The 20,524-nt window shown below is 35.6% G+C and overlaps 2 protein-coding genes across 2 annotated transcripts in view; one reads left to right on the forward strand and one right to left on the reverse strand.

Moving 5' to 3' along the window:
* The window catches only part of LOC6648336, a 50,005-nt gene that overhangs the window by 6,271 nt on the left and 23,210 nt on the right, over positions 1-20,524 (forward strand). The gene's annotated exons all lie outside the window — the stretch shown is intronic.
* Positions 17,967-18,826, reverse strand: LOC6648288 (protein nullo). Its single transcript, XM_002071112.2, has one exon. It carries the CDS (start codon positions 18,772-18,774, stop codon positions 18,073-18,075), a length of 702 nt encoding a protein of 233 aa, XP_002071148.1. The 5' UTR covers positions 18,775-18,826; the 3' UTR covers positions 17,967-18,072.

Genomic DNA, 20,524 nt, shown 5'->3' on the forward strand with positions numbered 1-20,524 from the left:
TTATTGAAACAAATTATTGTTGTTGGTTTATTGTTTTTATTGATTAAATAATAGCAAATATGCATCTTGATGGATTATTTTGTATGTTTGATATATTCGCCATAATCAAAACATCGAAATCAATCAAACTCAAAAACGGCGGCAAAAAGGCATTAAAAGTTTTAAATCGAACGAGGGGGAGAGGCATTTTTTTTTTTTTTTTTTTGGTTTTATAAACATTTAAAACGAGAGGGCTGTGAATTGTTTCTCTCTGTTGCTCTTTCTGTTTTAACAGAAATAATAAATAATAAACAATGAAAAGGCAAAAGGAACAACGAGGGGCATCGCTTACAGACCAACAGAAGGCAGACTGGAGGCATCTTCATCAGCTTCAGCCTCGTCGTCAACAATTTGGCACATTATTACTTACACACGCACACACACAAAGACATCCACTCACACACTTACACACTCTTACACAGAGCATTGCCCACACTCTTCGAACGAAATATTCAATTGTGGAATCTCGTGTTTTTTTTCTTTCCTTGGTATGGAGAGAGCAGATTGTGTCCTCCTCGTGTTGGAATATTCTTTTTTGGTGACTGCCTCTTTGCCCTCGGGTAGCATCTGGCTGCTGTCGCTGTTGCAATTTTTCCAAATTTGTCAACTGTTGTGGTTGTCGACGACGAGGATGACGACAACATAGCCCCCCATCATGCCCCCCATCATGCCAACCCGGCCAACAACTAGCCCCCAATGTTATGCTTCACTCAATCGCAGAAGCCCTCCTAAATAACCTACTCTTGGCCTCCTTTATCGCATTCCCTTCGATACCCCTGGAACTTAACCAAGGACGCACATGCATATGAAATATGTCGACTTTATTTTGTTTCACAACAAGAACAAGAATGAAAAACCAGAAAGTGTTTGTTCATTATAATGGGCAATACAGGATACCCTTACGGGTATTAAATTGTGAATGAAAAACGTTTTCCAATGTTTATCTTGGACATTGGAAAACGTTTTCATTGGTACTAAAGTTTATCTTGGGCATTATCATTATCAGCTTTAAGTGATAAACTAAAGAACTGAAAGTGACAAAGAAACTAAAACCATAATTGGAAATGAAATAGCAAATGGAAATGGAATGGTTTCTAAGTTGTAATGGCAATGAAATGTAGTGAAATTAGTTATTTGGGAAATTGAATGGAATTAGCAATAATGGCAAAGGAATGAAAATAGTTAGACAGAATATAGAATTGATTTAGTTATGACTATAGAATAAAACAATAACTAAAATGAAATTGAATACAATTACTTACAAGTGAAATAAAATGCAACTACTTAGTTATAATGACAATAAAATTAAAACTCGGTGTAATGGAAATGAAATGGATGTAAATAGCTACAAAGTGCATGGAATTGAATGATGTAATTAGAATCATATGAAATAGAATTAGTTATAAATGGAATGGACTATATAAATCCTTAAAATGGCAATGTATTCATATGGAATCCACTTTAATGTCATTGGAATGAAATGGAACTAATAGACAATTCAATTTAAAATGGAATGAAACTATAAATAGTGGAAATACAATCGAATAGAGTCAATTGTAATGAAAATTGAGGGGCAAATAGAATTCAAAGCCAAAAACAAGACCTAAAATAAAAAAATGTTCATAAAATATGCAACTAAAAGTATAATGTGAATATACAGAAATGGAAAGATCTACAAATCCACCCAAAACACCTAACAGAGAAAGCTTTCAAATAGAGCAAAGAAAGAATTGGGACTAGAATTGAAATAAGTATTCAATAATAGTAGAAAATAGGGAAGTAGAATAGACTCTCTAAGAAAATTGATTGAAATTTGAATAGTTTTGAAATTACTAAAGCCTAAATTACTAAATACTAAATTACTAAAGTTATTTATTTATTATTATTTATGTTTTGAAAGCCACTTATATGAAAATTTGTCCTAACTTTAATAAATCGATTTAGCTAATTACTTAACTTAACTTAACTGAACTAAATATAAAATTAATTTCACAGGCAAAAAATTACCAGAACTGATATTTAATCTTTATTTTCTTATAAAAAAATATGTGTGCAATATTGTGTAATTTTTTGTTTTTGGCCACTTAATTTTTTTATTATTATTCCTTTTAAAGGCTGGATCATGACCGAACACAATAGAGAGAAGCGAATGAAATTTGGTTTAAAAGCAACTTCAATATGACAACAACAATTGTTGTGGCGCCCCCGGCTCACCCACTCCCTCCCCTTCTCCCACTCTTTCTGCCAGGCAACTCCTTCCTTCCTTCCTTTTAGTTGTTTGTACTTGGCATGTTGTCCTCATCTGTTCCTTTTTTTTTTGTTTTTTGTATTTTGCACACAATATTTTTGCCTCTATTTTTGGTTTTCTTTTGTTTTTGTTTTATTAATGTTAAAAGCAAGCGAACACACATTTTTGTAAATGTTGTTGTTGTTGGCTTGGTGTTGTTATGTTCCGCCACGCCCACATTTACATTGCAACACACTCAGAGGCAGAAACATCAGTCTGCATTTATTTTTGCAAATGAATAAAACCTGAAACCAGAGAAAAAACCACACGCACAAAAAATAAGAGAGAGAGATAGAGAGAGAGAGAGAGAGAGAGAGAGAGAGAGAGGGAGAAAAACCTCAAACCAAGAATTTTCCATTACTTTCCCACCGGTTGCGTGAGTTTCGCTTTTGAAGTATTATTATTATTTTCAAATTTCATTTATTTTATGTGACCATACAGCAGGGAACTGTGTGGGAGAGCAGGGAGCAGGGATTGCGGTTGGGGGGGAGGGGAAACCGTTTAAGTTGAATCCTTTTTGTTAAAGGGCACAGGCGCCACACACACATGATGGATGTCACGCAATCCTTTTTCGAATTGATGTTGCCACCGAACTGCAACCAATCGACCCATCGACCCACCATTGCCTGTCACATGCCACATGCCACATGCAACATGCAATTTACAGTTTATGTTGCTTAAGTGCAACTCATCATAAATGTCAAACTGATTTACACCTAATTGCTGCAGCGGCATTAAACTTTAATTGCGAAGGGAACTAAACCGAATATTGCCCAAGAGAACATGAAATCGAAAATTTCTATATCAAAGAAATTTTATTATTATTACATATAGAAATTTACTCCCTAAAGTAAGCAATAGGTAGAAATTTCATTGCATTTTTAAAAAACTGCAATAAATCTCTTGGAATGAGCGGTCTACACGATATTCCAAACATTTTTTTTTTTCACGTTTACGACTATTTTTATTGCATACATTAGAGGGCATATTTGAAATTTTCGTTTGCAGCAGTTGCATTTTTCCCTTATTATGAATAAACACTGTAGCGTAAAGGTTTCGTGTTGGGCACGTGAACAAATATTAACACCCTTTGTATTAAAGGTAATCTACACACATACAAACATACACACACACACACATGCATACATACATACATTTTGTTTGTATACATACGACTTATTGCCCCCAACATATGTGTGACTACAGTCTATGCAAATAAAAGTGGTTACATATGCGAAATCAACTTGATTGTAGTCCACTTAAAATGAATTAACCCATAGTTGATTTGTCTAGTCCTATAAACCTTTGAATTACGAATTGAATTTGCAGCAAATTGATCCATTAGGGCCTAAAAAGGATAAACAATTAAACAAATTTTTCATATTTGAGCTTTGTGAATCTAAATAAGCACACAACTTTAGTAATAGTAAATAAAGTAATACCGAATGATAAACAATGCGAGCAAATTTAAATACTATTTTCTATCGAAATATTCAAGGCTATTCTTAGTTATAGCACCGCAAAGAAATATGTTTATTGATTCATTCGCTTCGATTTAAATTTATTCATTTAATTATACCATACACCCATAGGGTGAAATGGTGAAATGGTGGAAATAAAGTCACCAAATTTAGTATGTATATTGGCTTAGTATGCGCGCAGAATACATATATTTTAATATTTTGCCACACCCACTTCCGCCTCCATAATTTAGAAAAAACCGATTAGCTCTTGCAATTTTCTGACCATCGCGATCAAATTTGGCAGACTAATAAATCTTATCTATTTCTATCAAACTATCAAATTTGATTGAAATCGGACTAGAAACATACAAAATATACGTATGAACGTATTTTGCTACGCGATCCATAAGGGCAGAATTGGCCGTTGGCTAGTGGCGGCGCTAGAGTGCTCGTGTGTTTGTAGAGTGAGCGAGATAGCATATGGTATGAGGGCATGTTAAAACAATTTAATAGACATACATTTGGTTTTCGAAATTTTAAATATTTGTTTCACCTGGTGTATGGTATACCCAAGTCGGCGAGACGACTTACTTACTTCATTTTGGGTAGGGTTCGATTAAAAAATCAAGATTTACTACTGAGTAATGAATGAAGGCACGAAGTGAAATTCAGTTTGTTCTCATTGTATAGCTATATGAATATTGAAAATGCATTCATTGACATTGCCTAGTTCAAATGAATGAGTGTCAGACCTGAAACTCAGTTACAATCAGGATTCAAGTAGTTGCAAGTAGGTAAGACTGAATTTTACTATCTAAAATTGAATTTTAAATAATTGTATTTTGCTCTAAGGCCAACAGAATGTGATTAGGTTTGGGTATTCAAATAAAACAAGTGTAATCGAATATTATGGGCCTTGGAAAGTTCTTACTTATCTTCGTTATACGCATTCTATTCATGGTGGTTCTTGGCATTCATTAAATTCATAACATTTTGAATGTATTCATTTTCAAGCTTATTGTGAGGCAGATTTTCCTCATTTTGCTTTGATATTTTTTTTGGTATTCATTTATATTTTCTTTTTGCAAAAAAATGTTTGTTTAATTATTAAATGTGTCACAGTTGAAATGGCCGCTGTTGGTTGGGTCCAGCTACAATTTCGTTTTTTTTTTCTGCCTTTTCTGACATTATTTCCTGTGTCTCTTTCTGTGTGTCTTTCTTTTGGTGAAGAAAATCTGTTCACGCTTTTTAATTTCATTAATGTTAAGTAGATTCACCCCCCACCCATTCTAGTCCAATCCCAAGGACCTACGACCGTTGCTTGTTTCTAGAAATCCTAATCAGAAATGTTGTCAAGATGTTGCCAAGAAAATTTTCCACCTTCATGCAAATTGAATTCAAATTCAAAATGACATGCATGGTAGGAGCAAAAAAAAGCAAGTGAGATGGCAACGGAGAACATGACTCGTGAATCTCTTACATTCTATGAATAAGGTCATACACGTTTTTACTTTGCCCATAGAGAGAGAGAGAGAGAGAGAGAGTTGAAAGTTTTTGTAAATTCAATTATATGAAAAGTCAAGTGGAAAGTGAAAAGTGAAGACAGCAGCACCCGTGCCTTGGCAATAAAAGTTAATTAAAAACGCATTGCAATACAAGTGTGAGAGAAGGGCTTAACCCGGCCCCTCCTCCACTCTCACTCTATATGTATATGCATAGTTCTTGGCCGATTCTCCCCCTTTTCTATCACCCGCTGATAAGTTTTATGACGAGTTTTTCAGACAACGCAAGACAGGGCAGGGCATCGCAGGGCATGGCAGGGCAAAAACAAGACACGCCTCGACCCAAAACAAGACATTAGACCAACGGCGACACTCTTTAATGACCCAACAGGTAGCCAACCCAAAACACCGCACAGTAGTTGAAATAGTTGTTGTCTTAAGCATTGAAGCCTCAAAACAGGTAGTCTTAATGATGGCTTCTGTGCGGCCAGCAGGCCAACACAAAAAGGCTTTAACTTAATTCAATATCATTTTGCCAAAAAGAACCAAAAAAGAAGAAGAAGAAGACACGTTTTCATTTACATTTTCAAATGGAAATGCCTATGGAAATGGAAGTGGTGATGGAGATGGAAATGGAAATGAAAATGAAAATTGAAATTGGCTCAACTCTGGGGAATTTCATTTTCGGTTGCAAAGGGACTTATGATTGCTGTTGTTGTTGTTGTTGTTGTTTTGCAATTTATGTATAATTAGCCAAATGAACAAAAACAACAGAGAGTAGAAGAAAAAATTACTAACTGACCAAGCCTAATTTATGTAAGTATGTTTGGGCCCCAATTGTTCACTGTCAACTGCCAAATATGCTGGCCATTCGCATTCCCACACACACACACACACACACACACACTCATGTGTGTTGATGAGTGTTTGCTGTCAACTAGAACTAGGCTCAAAGGAGCATGACTAACTGATACCGCCCCCCAAATTGGTTTTCGGACTATGTTTACCTCCCATCCACACACAATGCATTGTCATTTATACCCAAATGTCATTGCATATGCCTATCAATTCAATGGACAGCTCTACTAAGGGGGGAGGGGAAGGCATGCTACAAGGCTAACAACATTCTAACTAAACAAAAGTTCTAACTAAATGAATGAATTAAGGACTAAATGACTAAATGACAGATAGAAATTTCATTTCTCTAACTAATCTACATTTTTTGGGAATTTTAATTTTAGTTTTTCCCCCTTTCAAGCAGAAATTACAAAAGAAATTTTTAATTTAATGACTTAAAGCTTGAAACTTTTGGCAAAACAATCAAGTGTAAGCAGAACTAGCACTGGGGGAAAAACACCATCAACAGGAAAAGCAAGGACAACAAGGACAACAAAAACAGACATCACCACAAAGCAACTAGCAAAAGATGCAGATGCAAAAAATGCAAATTCAGATACAAAATGTGAGATACATACGAAAAACGAGTAGATACATGCCTCTCTATGCAGTCATATATGAGTTCGAGGGTTGTTTAATGAGTTATCATAATTTGTTTATCACTTTATATGTAAAATTTAACTTTACCCTCTTGATAGAGTATGGAAATCGTCTGAAAACGTGTTTAAAAAGGAGGACTTCAGATTGTTATAACAAACCCTTTAGAGAAATTTAATGTAAAGTAATGTAAACTATAATTTAACTTTATAGTAAGTCCTGGCTCAAGTTAATAAGTATATGGCAAGTTCGAGTGAACTGTAAGTAATGCAAGTACTTTAAACCGAAAGTACTTAGAATTAAAGATTAATTTGTTTTATTCGTTACTTCATACTCATTTATCCATGTTCGAATGTTATTTTAATAATTGATTTATTAAAAAACACAAGGGGCTCTAATTTTTCACAGTATTTTGATTATAAATATATTTATTTAATTTTGCTTTTACTTTCATATGTTTCATCGAATTGAAAACAAGATTTTACTGATTGAATTATTTAAAAACTCAGAAGGATATGACTTAAAAAGTTTTCGACAAAATGGAATTCAAAATTATTTAAATTACAAGCAATTTTTCTTTTACGTATGTTTATCGTACGCAAAAAAGAGATTTTAATGAATGAAATATTCAAAAACTCAGAGGGCTCGGACAATTAATAGTAAACATATGTATATACTTGAAAAGTTTTAATAAAAATTTGAATTCAAAATGACTAAAATTAACAGGAACTTTTCATTTTATGTGCTTCTGTTTTTCGAATCAAAAACATTTGTGACTTGCTAAAGTTCCTGAAAGTAAAACTTGTAGTACTATGCAAACTTGATAATTTATCATCTCAAAATTCAGAATTTTCTACTGAAGTTTTAGTTTTTACAGCTGTTTAAGATTGTTATTTCGATTATATATACCATATTGACCATAATATAGGAGTGCACACTATTTTGGAATAGATTTCATTAGTTTGTCTAAGTCTGTGGCGGAACTAGCCTCAAATTTTGGTGGGATAATTGAATATTTAAGAATGATAATCAACCCAGTTCATAGGACTAGGTTATGTGTGTGGGGGAAAGAGGTTATTTCCCTCTTTTCTTTCCACGATGATGCGCCACTGCCCTAAATGCTCCTAGAACATTTTCACATTAAACTTAATTGTATTCAAAATTTCTCAACTTTTGTTTATTTGCTTTTGATTTTGTATAGGTAAAATATTTTAAACAAAATATGATTTTCAATGAGGGCTTATTTGTTGGGAAAAGTGTTTATTCATGTAGCTTGGAAATTTACTAGGTCAAAAGTCATTAAACGAACCTCGTTTTGACCTCTGACCCCTAAGTCGAAATCATCATCTGCTTTAACATAAACGTCAATTTGGACACTTTAGGAATTAGCCACTCGATGACTTATCCGTTTCTGTGATAACAAACACAGATTTTCATAAATGAAAATTTTCAAAAACCAGCAAAAAATCATGAAATATAAACAGAATTCTTTATGATACCTTAATTAAACTAACTACAATGAAATATTTGAATTTAAATTTTTTCTTCTTTTTCTGTTTGCATTTGGTTTATATTTCAAAAATTTGTTTATTTGCTTTAATGTCTAACTAACTGACTGCAAAATGAAATGAATTTTTAGGTGAAATGTGAAAATTTATGGGGCATAGTGCTAGAGAAAAGTATTTGAACGAGATGTATAAGTCAATCTATGGATAATTGGTGTTCAATATTCAATTTGGGGGTACACACACAATTATTGTGCACTGTGTTGGCCCATTTTTTTCATTCGTTCATTGCCAATCATTTTGGTGGTGAGTAAACTTGAAATTTTAAAAGTGTGGGCAGATTTTTTTGTTCTTTGTTTATTTACTCAAGTTATCAAGTTGATCGGACTAAACAAGCTAAATATGAAAACCTATAGAAAGAACAAATCATTTGCCTTTGCCTTCCCTTAAATTCCCGGAATCAGTCATAATGAATGAAATAAATCGTTTCAGAGAGAAATATCTACGTATGTAATTATAAATACTCGAGTGGAGTAAAGCAAAACAGAGAAAATAAAAGGACTATTTACATGCTTTGAAATCAATTTTCTGTGTGTGTGTGTGTGTTTGTGTGCCCCGAAACAGATCTACATAAGTGATAAACAAACAGAGTAGAATAAAGAAAACAAAAGAGACAAAAGCAAACCAAAAGCAAGTCAAGTTGTGGCGAGTTGTGTGTTGAGTCAACCAAGTCAAGCAACCGCAGTAAAGGATAACAGATAAAGGATATAGACCCTGGCAAAGAAACAAACAAAAAAAAAGAAGAAAAAAAACCATCAACCGAATCGGGTCAAGCTTAAGGCCAGAACTTTCGAATCATGACCATAATGATGATGATAATGATGATGAAGATGGAAATGGAGAGGGAAGGAAAGATGAAAACCAAAATGGTTTAACTGATAAAAAGTGGAAAACTTTTGCGTCAAGCCAAAAATTGGCCAAGAAAACCAAAAAAAAAAAACCGGCCAGAAATAAAAAAAAGTGAAAGGGAAGATTAATAGAATTATCAAATGCATATGTTAAACTTTACTAAACGTATCCTTTTCTTTATTCAATTTTCACAAAAAAAACGTCTTATAGCTAAGCCACTCAATAGATGAATCTGATGAGCCTTATCGAACGACTTAAATCAATTTTTAAAGTTTAAGAGAGAATATAACAAATATATATTTCTGATTTAAAAATTTCAGGGTATAAGCAAATCGGTAAATCTCTTCGTTGGTCTCCTTTCAGTCTCTCAGTTTTTAAGCTATTTGTTTGACTTCCTTTTGGGTCTTCTATGTGGAATAGAGACAGCTAGTATTTTGCCTAACAATTGCTTATGATTTAAGCCAAGAATAGAGTGGGTAGACTATAGCTATAGGTAAGAAAAAGCTACTCGAAAAAAAGTTTGTGTAAAAAAAACATAAGGAAATTAACTTATTATTCGTATGACATTAACAAATAAGAAGATAGCTTCTTTAATATTAATTTTTAATAAACAATTCCATAAAATGTGTAAGAGTATCTTCAAGTCGATGTGAAATAATCCAAATGCCTACCTCAATTTTCTGCTAAAAATCATAAAATTAAATATGCACAAGATTATCTTGCCCGTTTTGTTGATTTTTTTTGTTTGCCCCTTTTTTTGATAGGGGGAGAGAGAGAGAGAGAAGATACCTCGCTCTACCTCACACTGTTCTGAGCTGCAATTGACTTAATATCCTTTGGGCAAACAATCAAACAACAGGCAAACTAACCGAGCAAATGATGCCTCAGCCGAAGGGCCTGTAAAAAGGGTGAGAGGATGGAATTTGGTGGGGCAAACAAGTGGCTATAAAATGAAGCGTGGGTGGGGGGGCAACGAAAGAAAGAACAAAAATTGAGGGAAAATCTCGTTTCCTGGTTTTGGAATCTGAGTTACGAACACAAATGCTGATACCTCCAAACGTATTTCGTTTCGTTTCAGTTAATTTTTTTATTTTCGGTAGACCTTTGCCGGCCGAGTCTCCTCCCTCTTCGGGGGCTGTTAATGAGGGTTGGTTTGCTTGTGGTGGGTCAACAACTTGGTGGGTCTTTTGTAGCCTTATATCCTTCGATTTGCAACGCTTTGTTGCACGCATTTGATGCCGCACTGAATTTTGTTGCTCCATTTGATGATGATGATGATGCTCCTGCAATTATGGCGTCATTTACATTTTTGCCTTGAATCAAATGGCCAATATGGCACTCCCCCCCACCACACCACCCAACAACCATCTTCCACTTTGGCCAACCAAGGGTTTCCCATTTCATCTTCTACTACTTGGCATGCCATTTTTCTAAGCATTTTCTTTCTTATTCTTTTGTTTTTTTGTATACATTTTTGTTATTGTTATTTCAATGTCACTTGTCAGCGAATGGAGAGGGCTCCGCTAAGTATGCTACACATTTTCTTTCAATTTGCCTTTGTCTTCCCAAAAAAGAAGAAAAAAATGGCCAATGCCACTAAAAAAAGGGCAGACCACAGCCGAAGGAGAGGAGCAAGAGTGTCAGAGTGCTAATGATACAAAGATGCTACTTTTTAAGTGATATATATTACAGAATAATGTACCAAAGCCATAGAGAGAGAGAGAGGGAGAGAGAAAAACAAGATGAAAAACAATTGCAAAAGAAAATCCTGCTCATCTCCTTCATCTCATCTTATCTCTCAAGGGCTGAACCAAAGCCAAACTAAACGAAACAAAAAGTCATTATTGTTAGAGGGGTAAAACCAAAAGCAAGTACCAAGTGGTTAGGTACGTGAAAGGTTTCAATTAGCTATTAAACCACCCAGAAGCGGCTAAAAGCAAATTGTTATTATAATCTATTAGGAATTAAATCGAACCTCAGCAATATCAATAGTGTCGAGCATTAAAGGCTTAAGGCATTTTAGTTTAATTTTCTTAATTTTCTCTTTGTCTCTATTCACTTTAAGTTGAATCAAGGATCAAAATGTTTTCGAATTGCTCGTGTATTTGAAATATTCATAATATGATTTACTAATTATTTTATGGCTTATAATTATCTTCTTTCTTTGGCTTTTTTTTGTTTTGGTTCGCTTGTCTTGTTCAAGCATATTTAGCTTGCTTGTCTTTCATTAGCAGTTTCGTTGCCTTTTCTTGCTGGATCCCTTATTTCTTTTCATTTTTGTTGTTTTTTGATTTAGCTTTTTAATTGCCACTTACAGAATTTGGCTTAGAGCCACAGTTAAATTGCTGTCCTTGGGTAGCTGCCTAATTTACTTACTTTTTGTTTTCTTTTTGGGTCTTTTGTTTTCGTTTTTTTTATTTTGTTTTTTTTTTTATTTCTGGGGTAACGCTTTTTATCCTTTTGTCATTTCGTTTGCGCGCTTCGCGACATAAATTAAACTCAAACTAATTGCGTATACGCCGCGTGTGCCTTAAGTGGAGGCTTTGCATGAGCAGCTACAGCGACAGCGACAGCTAAACAGGGACAGCAGCGGCTTTTTGTGGGTCTTAGAGCGGATCTTAGATGATATATATGTGTATGAGTGTTGGGTCTCTGTTTCGGTTCCTTTTTTTTTGTTGGCAAACGAGGAGGAGAAAGAGGGATGTAGGGAGTATTACGCCTGTTTTGCTAGACACTTTTATTATTGCAATTTTGTTGCCCTTGTTTCCGTTTGTTTGCCAAAATCCTTTGGGGATTTGTGGGCATGATTTAGTAGTGTGTGCCGACCTCTATTCTCTCTCTCTCTCTCTCTCTCTCTCTCTCTCTCTCTCACTATGTGTGTGCGTGTGTGGGTGTTTGAAGTGTATCATTAAAATTTAATTAAGCGCAAAAATTCACATGAGACTTCTCTCAGCAGGACATTGTGAGAAAATGCCATGACACATACACCTGCAACTTCACCCGACATTCTCATTCTTCATTCTCGCTTTCATTCTCATCAACTTTGCAGAAAAAGAAGAAGGCAAAACACCTCAACACGAAATTAAATTTGTTTATGTGAGCGAGCATTTCAATTATGTATAATGCGATAGACATGAGATATATGCATAATAAGCGGATCGAACTTGGTATAAGAGAATTGCTGGCCACTCAAGTCCTTGTTTAGGTCCTAGTTACATATGAAATTATCTGTTATATGTGAGCCCAAAGGGTCAACTCCTCCACTCAATTTAACGACCTTTAAGTTTGGGCCAAGTCTTCACAAAAAAACAACAAGACTATCCCATTTAAAAGCAAATTTTGGGTAAGTTTGTGCAATTGTCAAGATTTGTCAATGATAAACTTACAGGAAGAACTAAATCCAAGATACTTATTCTTTCACATTTACAATCTAGAATAGTATGATGTTATCCTCTAATGTAATTTGTTTGTAGAGCTCACTGTCAGATCGTGTCTAAGACGTCAAAGACTTCAATTGGGATTATGCAGTTGTCTAACAAGCGTGATGAGGAAAAAAACATGGAAAGAATGAAACCATCATCATCATTATTATCATCGTCATTATTGTTATTATCATCATTATGATACCAATGGCAAACAAGCGCAACGCGAAATTATATACATATATTTATAGGTAGTTGCTTATGTGGCGGCCAAAGGGGCTGGGCATGTGGTGAACGGGAGGGCCAAAAGGGGAAGGCCGAGGGTGTTTACATAAAGATTGTTGCCATATTGCTATCATTTGCACACAATCAGCGTCAGCGTCAACGCGAACGTCAATCTCAGCAGCGGGAGGCAGAAGAGCAAATAAGAAAATGTAGAAGGAGAAGGGACGCAGAGAGAGAAGGACAAATTCCATAAGGCAACGACGAATGAATACCCGTTACTATTAAGATCAAAGAAACTAATTTAGGTATAAGGCTCTCAACATTGCCAAGCGCTCGGATAGTTTCCGATTATTTTACGAACCCCTACGACTCTGAATAAAAGCAAGCGAGGGCCAAGCCGATGTAACTTTCTCTCTCGCCGAGAAGACTTCGGCAAACGCTCGGCTCTTATCTGTGTAGCCGATTGTTTTGCATGGCTGATTGAAGATTACTTTGGAAACGGAAAACTTTCTAATATCAATAGAATTTTGATCATAAATGAAAGGGTATTCCACAAATGTAAACATCTGCACTAACCTACTGATGTTGATCAGGAATATATACATACATACATGTTCATGCATGTTCATGTGTGAGCTTTTCCAAGTGCTTCCTTCTGGTTATTACGCACATTGTATCAATCTTGATATACCCTTTTTTTACGATTCGCCTGAAGAGTATAATAAGGCGAAAGGAAAAATGAAATAACGTGACGTCGATGTAACAGTAATATATGCATAAGGCTCAACCTCAAACCAAGAGTCTCCCTCCCTCTTGCCCTTGCTCTCTGACACACAGACACACACCTCTTTCCCTCTCTCTCTCTTTTTGTTCTTCTTCATCTCCCATTTGGCTCTGTCTGCTTTCGACGGAAGCGTCAAAAGGAAATAAAAACATTCGACAACCCAACGACTGAGTCGTTGACGTTGACGCTGACGTCGATGCCGATGCCGACGCTGACGCAACGATGATGAAGGGAAAAGGGAAGCCGGAACCAAATTGCAGATAAAGTGAAAATAAATTTAAATAAATAGGACAAAATCAAATTTCCTAGAAAAAAAAATAAAAACACATAACATAAAAACCTATAGTCTGCAGACATATGTTTGTTGCCGTTTCTTGTTGTTTGTTGTTGTTGTTGTTGTTGTTGTTGTTCGAGTGCCATTTCTCTAAGGAGTAGAATTAAAGACCGAAGCAATGACAAAGTCGAAAGTGGAAGTCAAACTCTTGACACAAAAAAAAACTGATTACATAGCATGACAGGCGAGGGACTAAGCATCAGGATAAACAGAAATACCCTGTACACAAATACAGGGTGTTTGAAATGGACTTAGCTGGCATCACAAGAAAATCCATAGCTAGTAATTTTTAGTTCTTTTGGGGGATTCTTTGCCTTAAGATCAACTTCCTTTACTGACAAAACGCGTGCGATTGAAATCCTAAGCAATTTTTATCTTTTATCCTTAATTTTCCGAGTTACACCCATTAAAATTATCGGTTTACTCCTAGTAAAAGATGGTCTAGTCCATGATTATGGATAAAAGGTAGTTAGACCATGAGATGTCCTCTTAATGGAACACCCATTATGGCCATTGACATCCTGTGGAAATTTTGTATTTCGGTCTACCCAACTCAAACAATTTGAACAGTGACGAAATCAAATCACTCTTACTGGGCATAGTGATTAAGTGTTATGAGACTCTCTAAAAATAGTCAACCTTAAGCAAATGTGATTGAAATTTGATGGTGAGCTCTACGCCACCCCCGCCCACCCCCCCTTCCTTTCCAGCCTTTGCAGTCTCCACTTAGCCACCCCCAACCCTCTCCATTGCTTGGCCACTTAATATGCATGGAATGCTTTCTACACAATAAGACATACATAAATTGACAAATTTATATGATTAGCCGAGCACGTAAGCCATATCTTTTGGCATGTAAAAATTAATCTGGCTACAAGTTAGATGATATTGATATTGTCGAGAGAATTTTCAATTGAATCAATATATATGTAGAGGGAGGCCACAGTCATTCGACCATCATCATCATCTTGGCATGTCAAATGTCTGATTTCGCATAGAAAATTCAAACACACGCCCAGTTTTGGCCCCCCTTTTCAGTCAACGGCTGACGTTTGTTTTTGTCTGCCGGCATTTGCCTATAATTGCCTATTAGTTTTCATTTGTTGAACGACCACGACTACGACTACCTTTCCTTTCCTTTTCTTTCCCTTCTCTTCTTACTTATTCATTTTGCCACCCACTTTGGCACGTGACGTAGTTTTGGTTTCCATATTTGGTTTTGGTTTTGGCTTTGGTTTAGCTTTGGTTTCTTGTATCGATTCAATTGCCATTTGTTTTGACTAGGTCTGGTCTGGCCTTTAGGCCAATGTGTGTTGCCTTTTTGGTTAATTTTTGTTTCGTTTCGTGCTTTTGTGTTTGGGGTCGTTTATTAAATCCGTCTAGGCCATTGGAATAGACATTCGATTATGAGTAAGTGAGTTTGAGTGTGTGTTTTGTGTGTGTGTATGAATTAAGTTGAATCGATGCAGATAATGAACCATTTTTGGCAATAAATAATTCTAATCAATGCAATTAGGGCTTAATTAAATGCCTAAAAAAGTGCGGCTTAGACGGAAATGTAGTAATTCCCAAAGAAATGAAAGAGGTCTATTGGTAATAGCCTGACTGATGGGGCAAGTAATAATATTTAAAAATGTGCTGCAAATATTAGTTAAAAATAAAATCACTTGTTGAGTCATTGTTTAAAGTCCATATGACTTTTTCATCTATTAAACTTGTTATTTTTGGTGTATTACAGACTGATTTATTGACTTTGTTTATGGTTTGTTTTGTTTATAAGTGAATGATTATGAATGTTTCTTGATAATGCAGGGAATAGCTATTGCCTTTTTGCCCTAGTCAGGCATCTTTCGGCTTCTTTAGATAACTTTTACTTTCATTTAAGATATTTCCTGAGATCTCTCTACCTTCTAAGGATATTTTTTGAGGTTACCTGAGTTTTTCAACTCAAGCAAAATGAGTGGCAACTCTGAAATTCAATCATGAACAAAAGAACTTCATCCTTAATCAACTAAGCCTCACATTCATTTGCTATGCATACGTTAGAATTGTATTTAACATATGGAAAAAGAAGGTTTTTTTTCCAAGTGATTAGAACATGTGTAAAAACCGCATTTATTTTGACTTAACTGAAACCTCTTGAGGCCATTTCTATTGTAATACATAAGAGCTTAAGTCGTCTTAGTCTTGGCAATTTGATTATTTGAGCGAGTCCTGTGTCCTGTTAATCCTTACAGGGGTTAAGCCATTGGGATTAACCTCTTTTGGAATCGTTTCTTCTTGGCTTTCTCATTTAAATCAAAATTTATTCGTTTTACTTATACTTTTGATGGGGTGAAATTGGTAATTGATTGTGGCAATAACTATCCACTCAATTGACTGGCTTATGCTGGCATCAACATAATCATAATTCTGGCCAAAATGAATTCATTAACTTGTTATCCAATATCTCGACTTATGTTGCTCATGGCCCTTGTCATTTAATTCAAAATTTGCCTTTGGCTTGAGTACGTTCAACTTGTCGCCGGCGGCGGCGGCGGCAACGGCGGCGATGACTCGAAAGTCTCTTCAAATGGCGACAACCGAGCCACAAATATTTCATTGAGACATTTGCATTATTATGAAGCATTTCGCATTTCTCTTGCCACTTGGCAGTCCCATAAATCTTTGGCATGGCAGACACCAGACATGTTTTTTTTTTCATCTTTCGTTGCGTTTCGTTTTTGTTCTTCGTTGTTCGTTCTCGCTCATTTTGTATATTTGATGATGTGATTTTGTTCAAAAAAAAATAAAAACCTAAAAAAAAACCTCCTGCTGAATGAATGAAATGTACCTAAGTATGTACGTTTGTATATTGCACATTTTGGCTGCAAATTATATTTATATAAAAATGAAAAATTAGCTGATTGAAAAAAACTTCGAGCATAAAATCAGAGCAAGGTCTTAAATCAGACGTCCCTCACACTCTCCCTCACTCACTCACTCACTCACTCACACTATGTCTCCTTCTCTATCTCTTACTATGCACAATTGCAATTTTTGTTTTGTTTCTACTAAAATTGGCTTGGGGCCCCCCTAGTTTTGGGTCTGATTAATGGCCAGAACCAAATGGTCCGGCTCTCCTTCTATACATACATATAATTTCATGCGCACAATTATGCATCTGTTTGTTGGCACTTTTGTGTCTGTGGTAATGATAATGGATGCAGTTTAATGTTCGCCTTGGCACTTTGAACTTTCACAAAAACAAAACCCAAAACCAAAAATAAAAAGACACAATTTCAATATGTTTGGATGCCAAATGAATGTGGTTTCAAATTAGCAGATGCTTCAGATTGATTATCAGTCTTAAACAAAGATTAGACAGGCAGCATTTACTTATTTGTTGTAATACTTTTGTTAGAAAATCAAAAAAAGATTTGAAATTCAGCAAATTATAAATGGTTTTGAAAGGATGTCGGATGTAATTCCTCTTAGAATTTTATTTGAATTGGTTTTGAAACACGGACAGTAAATAGAAATAGATAATTTTTTAGCCTTTTGTTTATGGCATGACTTTAATTACTTGTTGTTAAGTAATTTTTGTTGGTTCATTTTAAGAATACTCTTCTTGATTTTTTAAGATATTTTTGGCCTTTTCTGGGTTTTCTTTTCTTAGGATCTTAAGTTTCTAAAAGGCAAACAAATAATAAACATATGAAACTTTTTTATAGAATAATGATAAGTGTCGTAAGGCATTTTTAAGTTTTAGAGGATTAACTGAAATTATTTTGGAAAGAAACTTTTGTTAAGCGAAGCTTCGTACAAATTAAAGTGAGACAGTAGTCTAGGACTACAAAGGACTCTCAAATAATTGTAGAGCCTTTAAGGAAATTCTTTACTAGTTAAACAAACTCTTCTTTATATTAAATTCCCTAAAGAAGGATGCTTTTCCTGAGTAAAAGTTTCCCATTTTGTTATTGGCTTTAATAATTGATAACAAAGTGAATATGTGTTGGGTAAAAGTGAATTTTATTCAAATGGTATTCAATGTTGTTTTATAATATTAGGTATATTAATGGGGCTTACAAGCTATCACAATATTGGCTTAAGTTGTAAGTTAAGCTTTTTAGATGCGAACAAAACGTTCATTTCGCTGAGCATAGTGAAATCCGCCGTAGTAATCCTCCAGATCATGCAAATCCTTTTGCAATTGTTTATCAAGTTTCGCCTCCGCTGCCTTCTGACGAGCACTTGGACGGCGACGAATCGTTGCTGGTTTATCCTCTGGTTGCTTCATCAATTTGGGCAAACGGAAACTAAGACGACGTCGCACCTTAAACTCCTCGACAAGATCGTAGACTGGTTGTTGGAGTAGTTTCTGGACTTCGGGCAATTGACAGCGTTGCGGATCCGTGTGTGACGGAAAACCCTTGGGCGTTGTCTGACCCGACAAGGCCTCACTGATGTCATGAAGGCAAGCCTCGTCTCTGGTGTGCTTTTTGCCGCCCTCAAACATGCACTTCCATTGGGCGTAGTGCGTGTCCCTGTTGGACTTGTTGGATTTGCTGGCTGCCAGCAATGTGCCCGAGGAGCCGTAAGATGAGCATCTGGGCATGGGACGTAGCAGGGGGCCACCAATGGAGCGTCGAGAGGAAGCTCGACGACGTTTCTGTGATTGAAAATTCAAACGTTGCTGCAATGTGCGATGAAGTTTGTGCAACATATTGGGCCAACGTGGACGTGGTATGCAGCATAGGCATGTTGCAGGCGGCACTGATGAATCGTTAGTGCAATGATTTGTTGTTGAAGTAGAATTGCTAGCTCCCATTTTGCTTTTTCTGTTGCTGTTGCTGATGCTGATGATGTTCTCTGGTCTCTGTTTACTTGTCGACTGTGATGATTGCATCAACTAGGCAATGTATTTATAAGTCTTAAATTTACCTGCTTATTGGTCTTGGATTGATTGCTGCCTAATAGGTAGAATTTCCCTTTTTTTGGTTAACCCTCGAAGGGCTTAGCGTTAACCTTACATTTGGGGTTTGGGTCTTATTGCCTTTTAAGGTTAAACTACCTACTTACTTGCTATATGCATACAGATTGTGCATATCGGTTTTATGATAATCCCTGATCCCTGTCATAATATATGCAGCATTTGGCGTTTTGGGTTTCCAACGGGTTTACTTTATGATGTTTTGCACGTGCACTTTGTGACCTTTCACACACACACACACAGGCCAGCCACATTTAATGACATTGTCATCGTACCACCCACATCAGAGCAAAATGGCAGCTAACTAACATTGGCAACATTGGCGCCATTGCCACTTAAGACTTGGCTAGCTAACTAAACTACATGAAGGAAATTGTTAATGAATTGCAACTGCAGCTATTATATAGCTACATAAAGACAGAAGATCGGGGACAGGAGACAACAATGACAACCCTGTCGACACGTAGCTTTGTGGGGGGGTTCGATGGGTTGATGGGTGGCATCCTGGGCGAAATATGTTTGCCATGGTTTGTATGCCAATCAGGCCACATGACAGTGGCTTTTGCATGTCAGCAAACAACCTCATCGATGTTGTTCTAGTTACTCTGTCTCTCTCTCTCAGGCTTTAACTGATTTGCCTGTTCATTAAATTGCTAAATGTTACATGCTCCATCGGCATTAGAAAACTCAACAACTCAGCCATTACTCTTTATTTCTATTGTGTCTTTATTAACATTTAGATTTTAATTAGATCTCTTATAACCCACTTTACCCCTTCACACACTTAGTTCATTTCACCTAGAGCTTTCTAATTAAATTATAAAAATGCAAAACAACTTTGTTATTTAATGTGGTTATATGCTTGCTGAATGTCGATTACGTACATACATAGCCCCAGGTCAACTACTAGCCAACTAACTTAAACTAACTACGGCCATAACAAAAACAGCAAAATGTATGTTGCCAACAGTTCAGAAACTTCTCAACTGCAACACACATACATATAGAATGCAGAATTTACTATTTCATAGCAAGTTAATTAAGTTGAACAAATAGATATGTACATATATATGAAATTTTATGTACACCTTTTATTCTAAGTAGGTGAATCTTGATGTTGAATGGAAGAACATATATCATTCTGCTTTAATATGGGTGTTAATTATGTTTCTATGTTAAAGCTACTAAAAAGATTTCCAAGACCAGTAAGTTTACATACATATGTCAATCTAGTCATTTCTTTCTAGAGACCTTTGAAAACTTGAGCCCAATATTTAATGTATTGTACTTAAATTTGGTACTCTAATATTAGTCATTAGAGTCTAAAAGTTCACAAAATTTCATAAAAATCCTACGAAAATTAGTCATAGCTACGAATATTTCGAAGTAGGTCAACTAAAGAAGCAAAGTTAAAGCAGTCTACTACTAACTATATGTATATATTTACGCCTATGAATTTGCAATAGATGCCCCGCTTAACGCATGGTATACCCAAGTCGTTACGATGACTTACATTACATTGAAAAGAAAGCCTAAAGCCTAGCTGTATAACTCTATTAGAGACTAAAATTTTGTAACTATAACTAAC

This window comes from Drosophila willistoni, assembly GCF_018902025.1.
Source record: "Drosophila willistoni isolate 14030-0811.24 chromosome XL unlocalized genomic scaffold, UCI_dwil_1.1 Seg141, whole genome shotgun sequence".
Lineage (NCBI taxonomy): Eukaryota > Metazoa > Arthropoda > Insecta > Diptera > Drosophilidae > Drosophila > Drosophila willistoni.

Bases quoted from the DNA above. Each gene is read 5' to 3' on its own strand.
- LOC6648288 (XM_002071112.2), bottom strand. From the start codon at position 18,774: ATGGGAGCTAGCAATTCTACTTCAACAACAAATCATTGCACTAACGAT.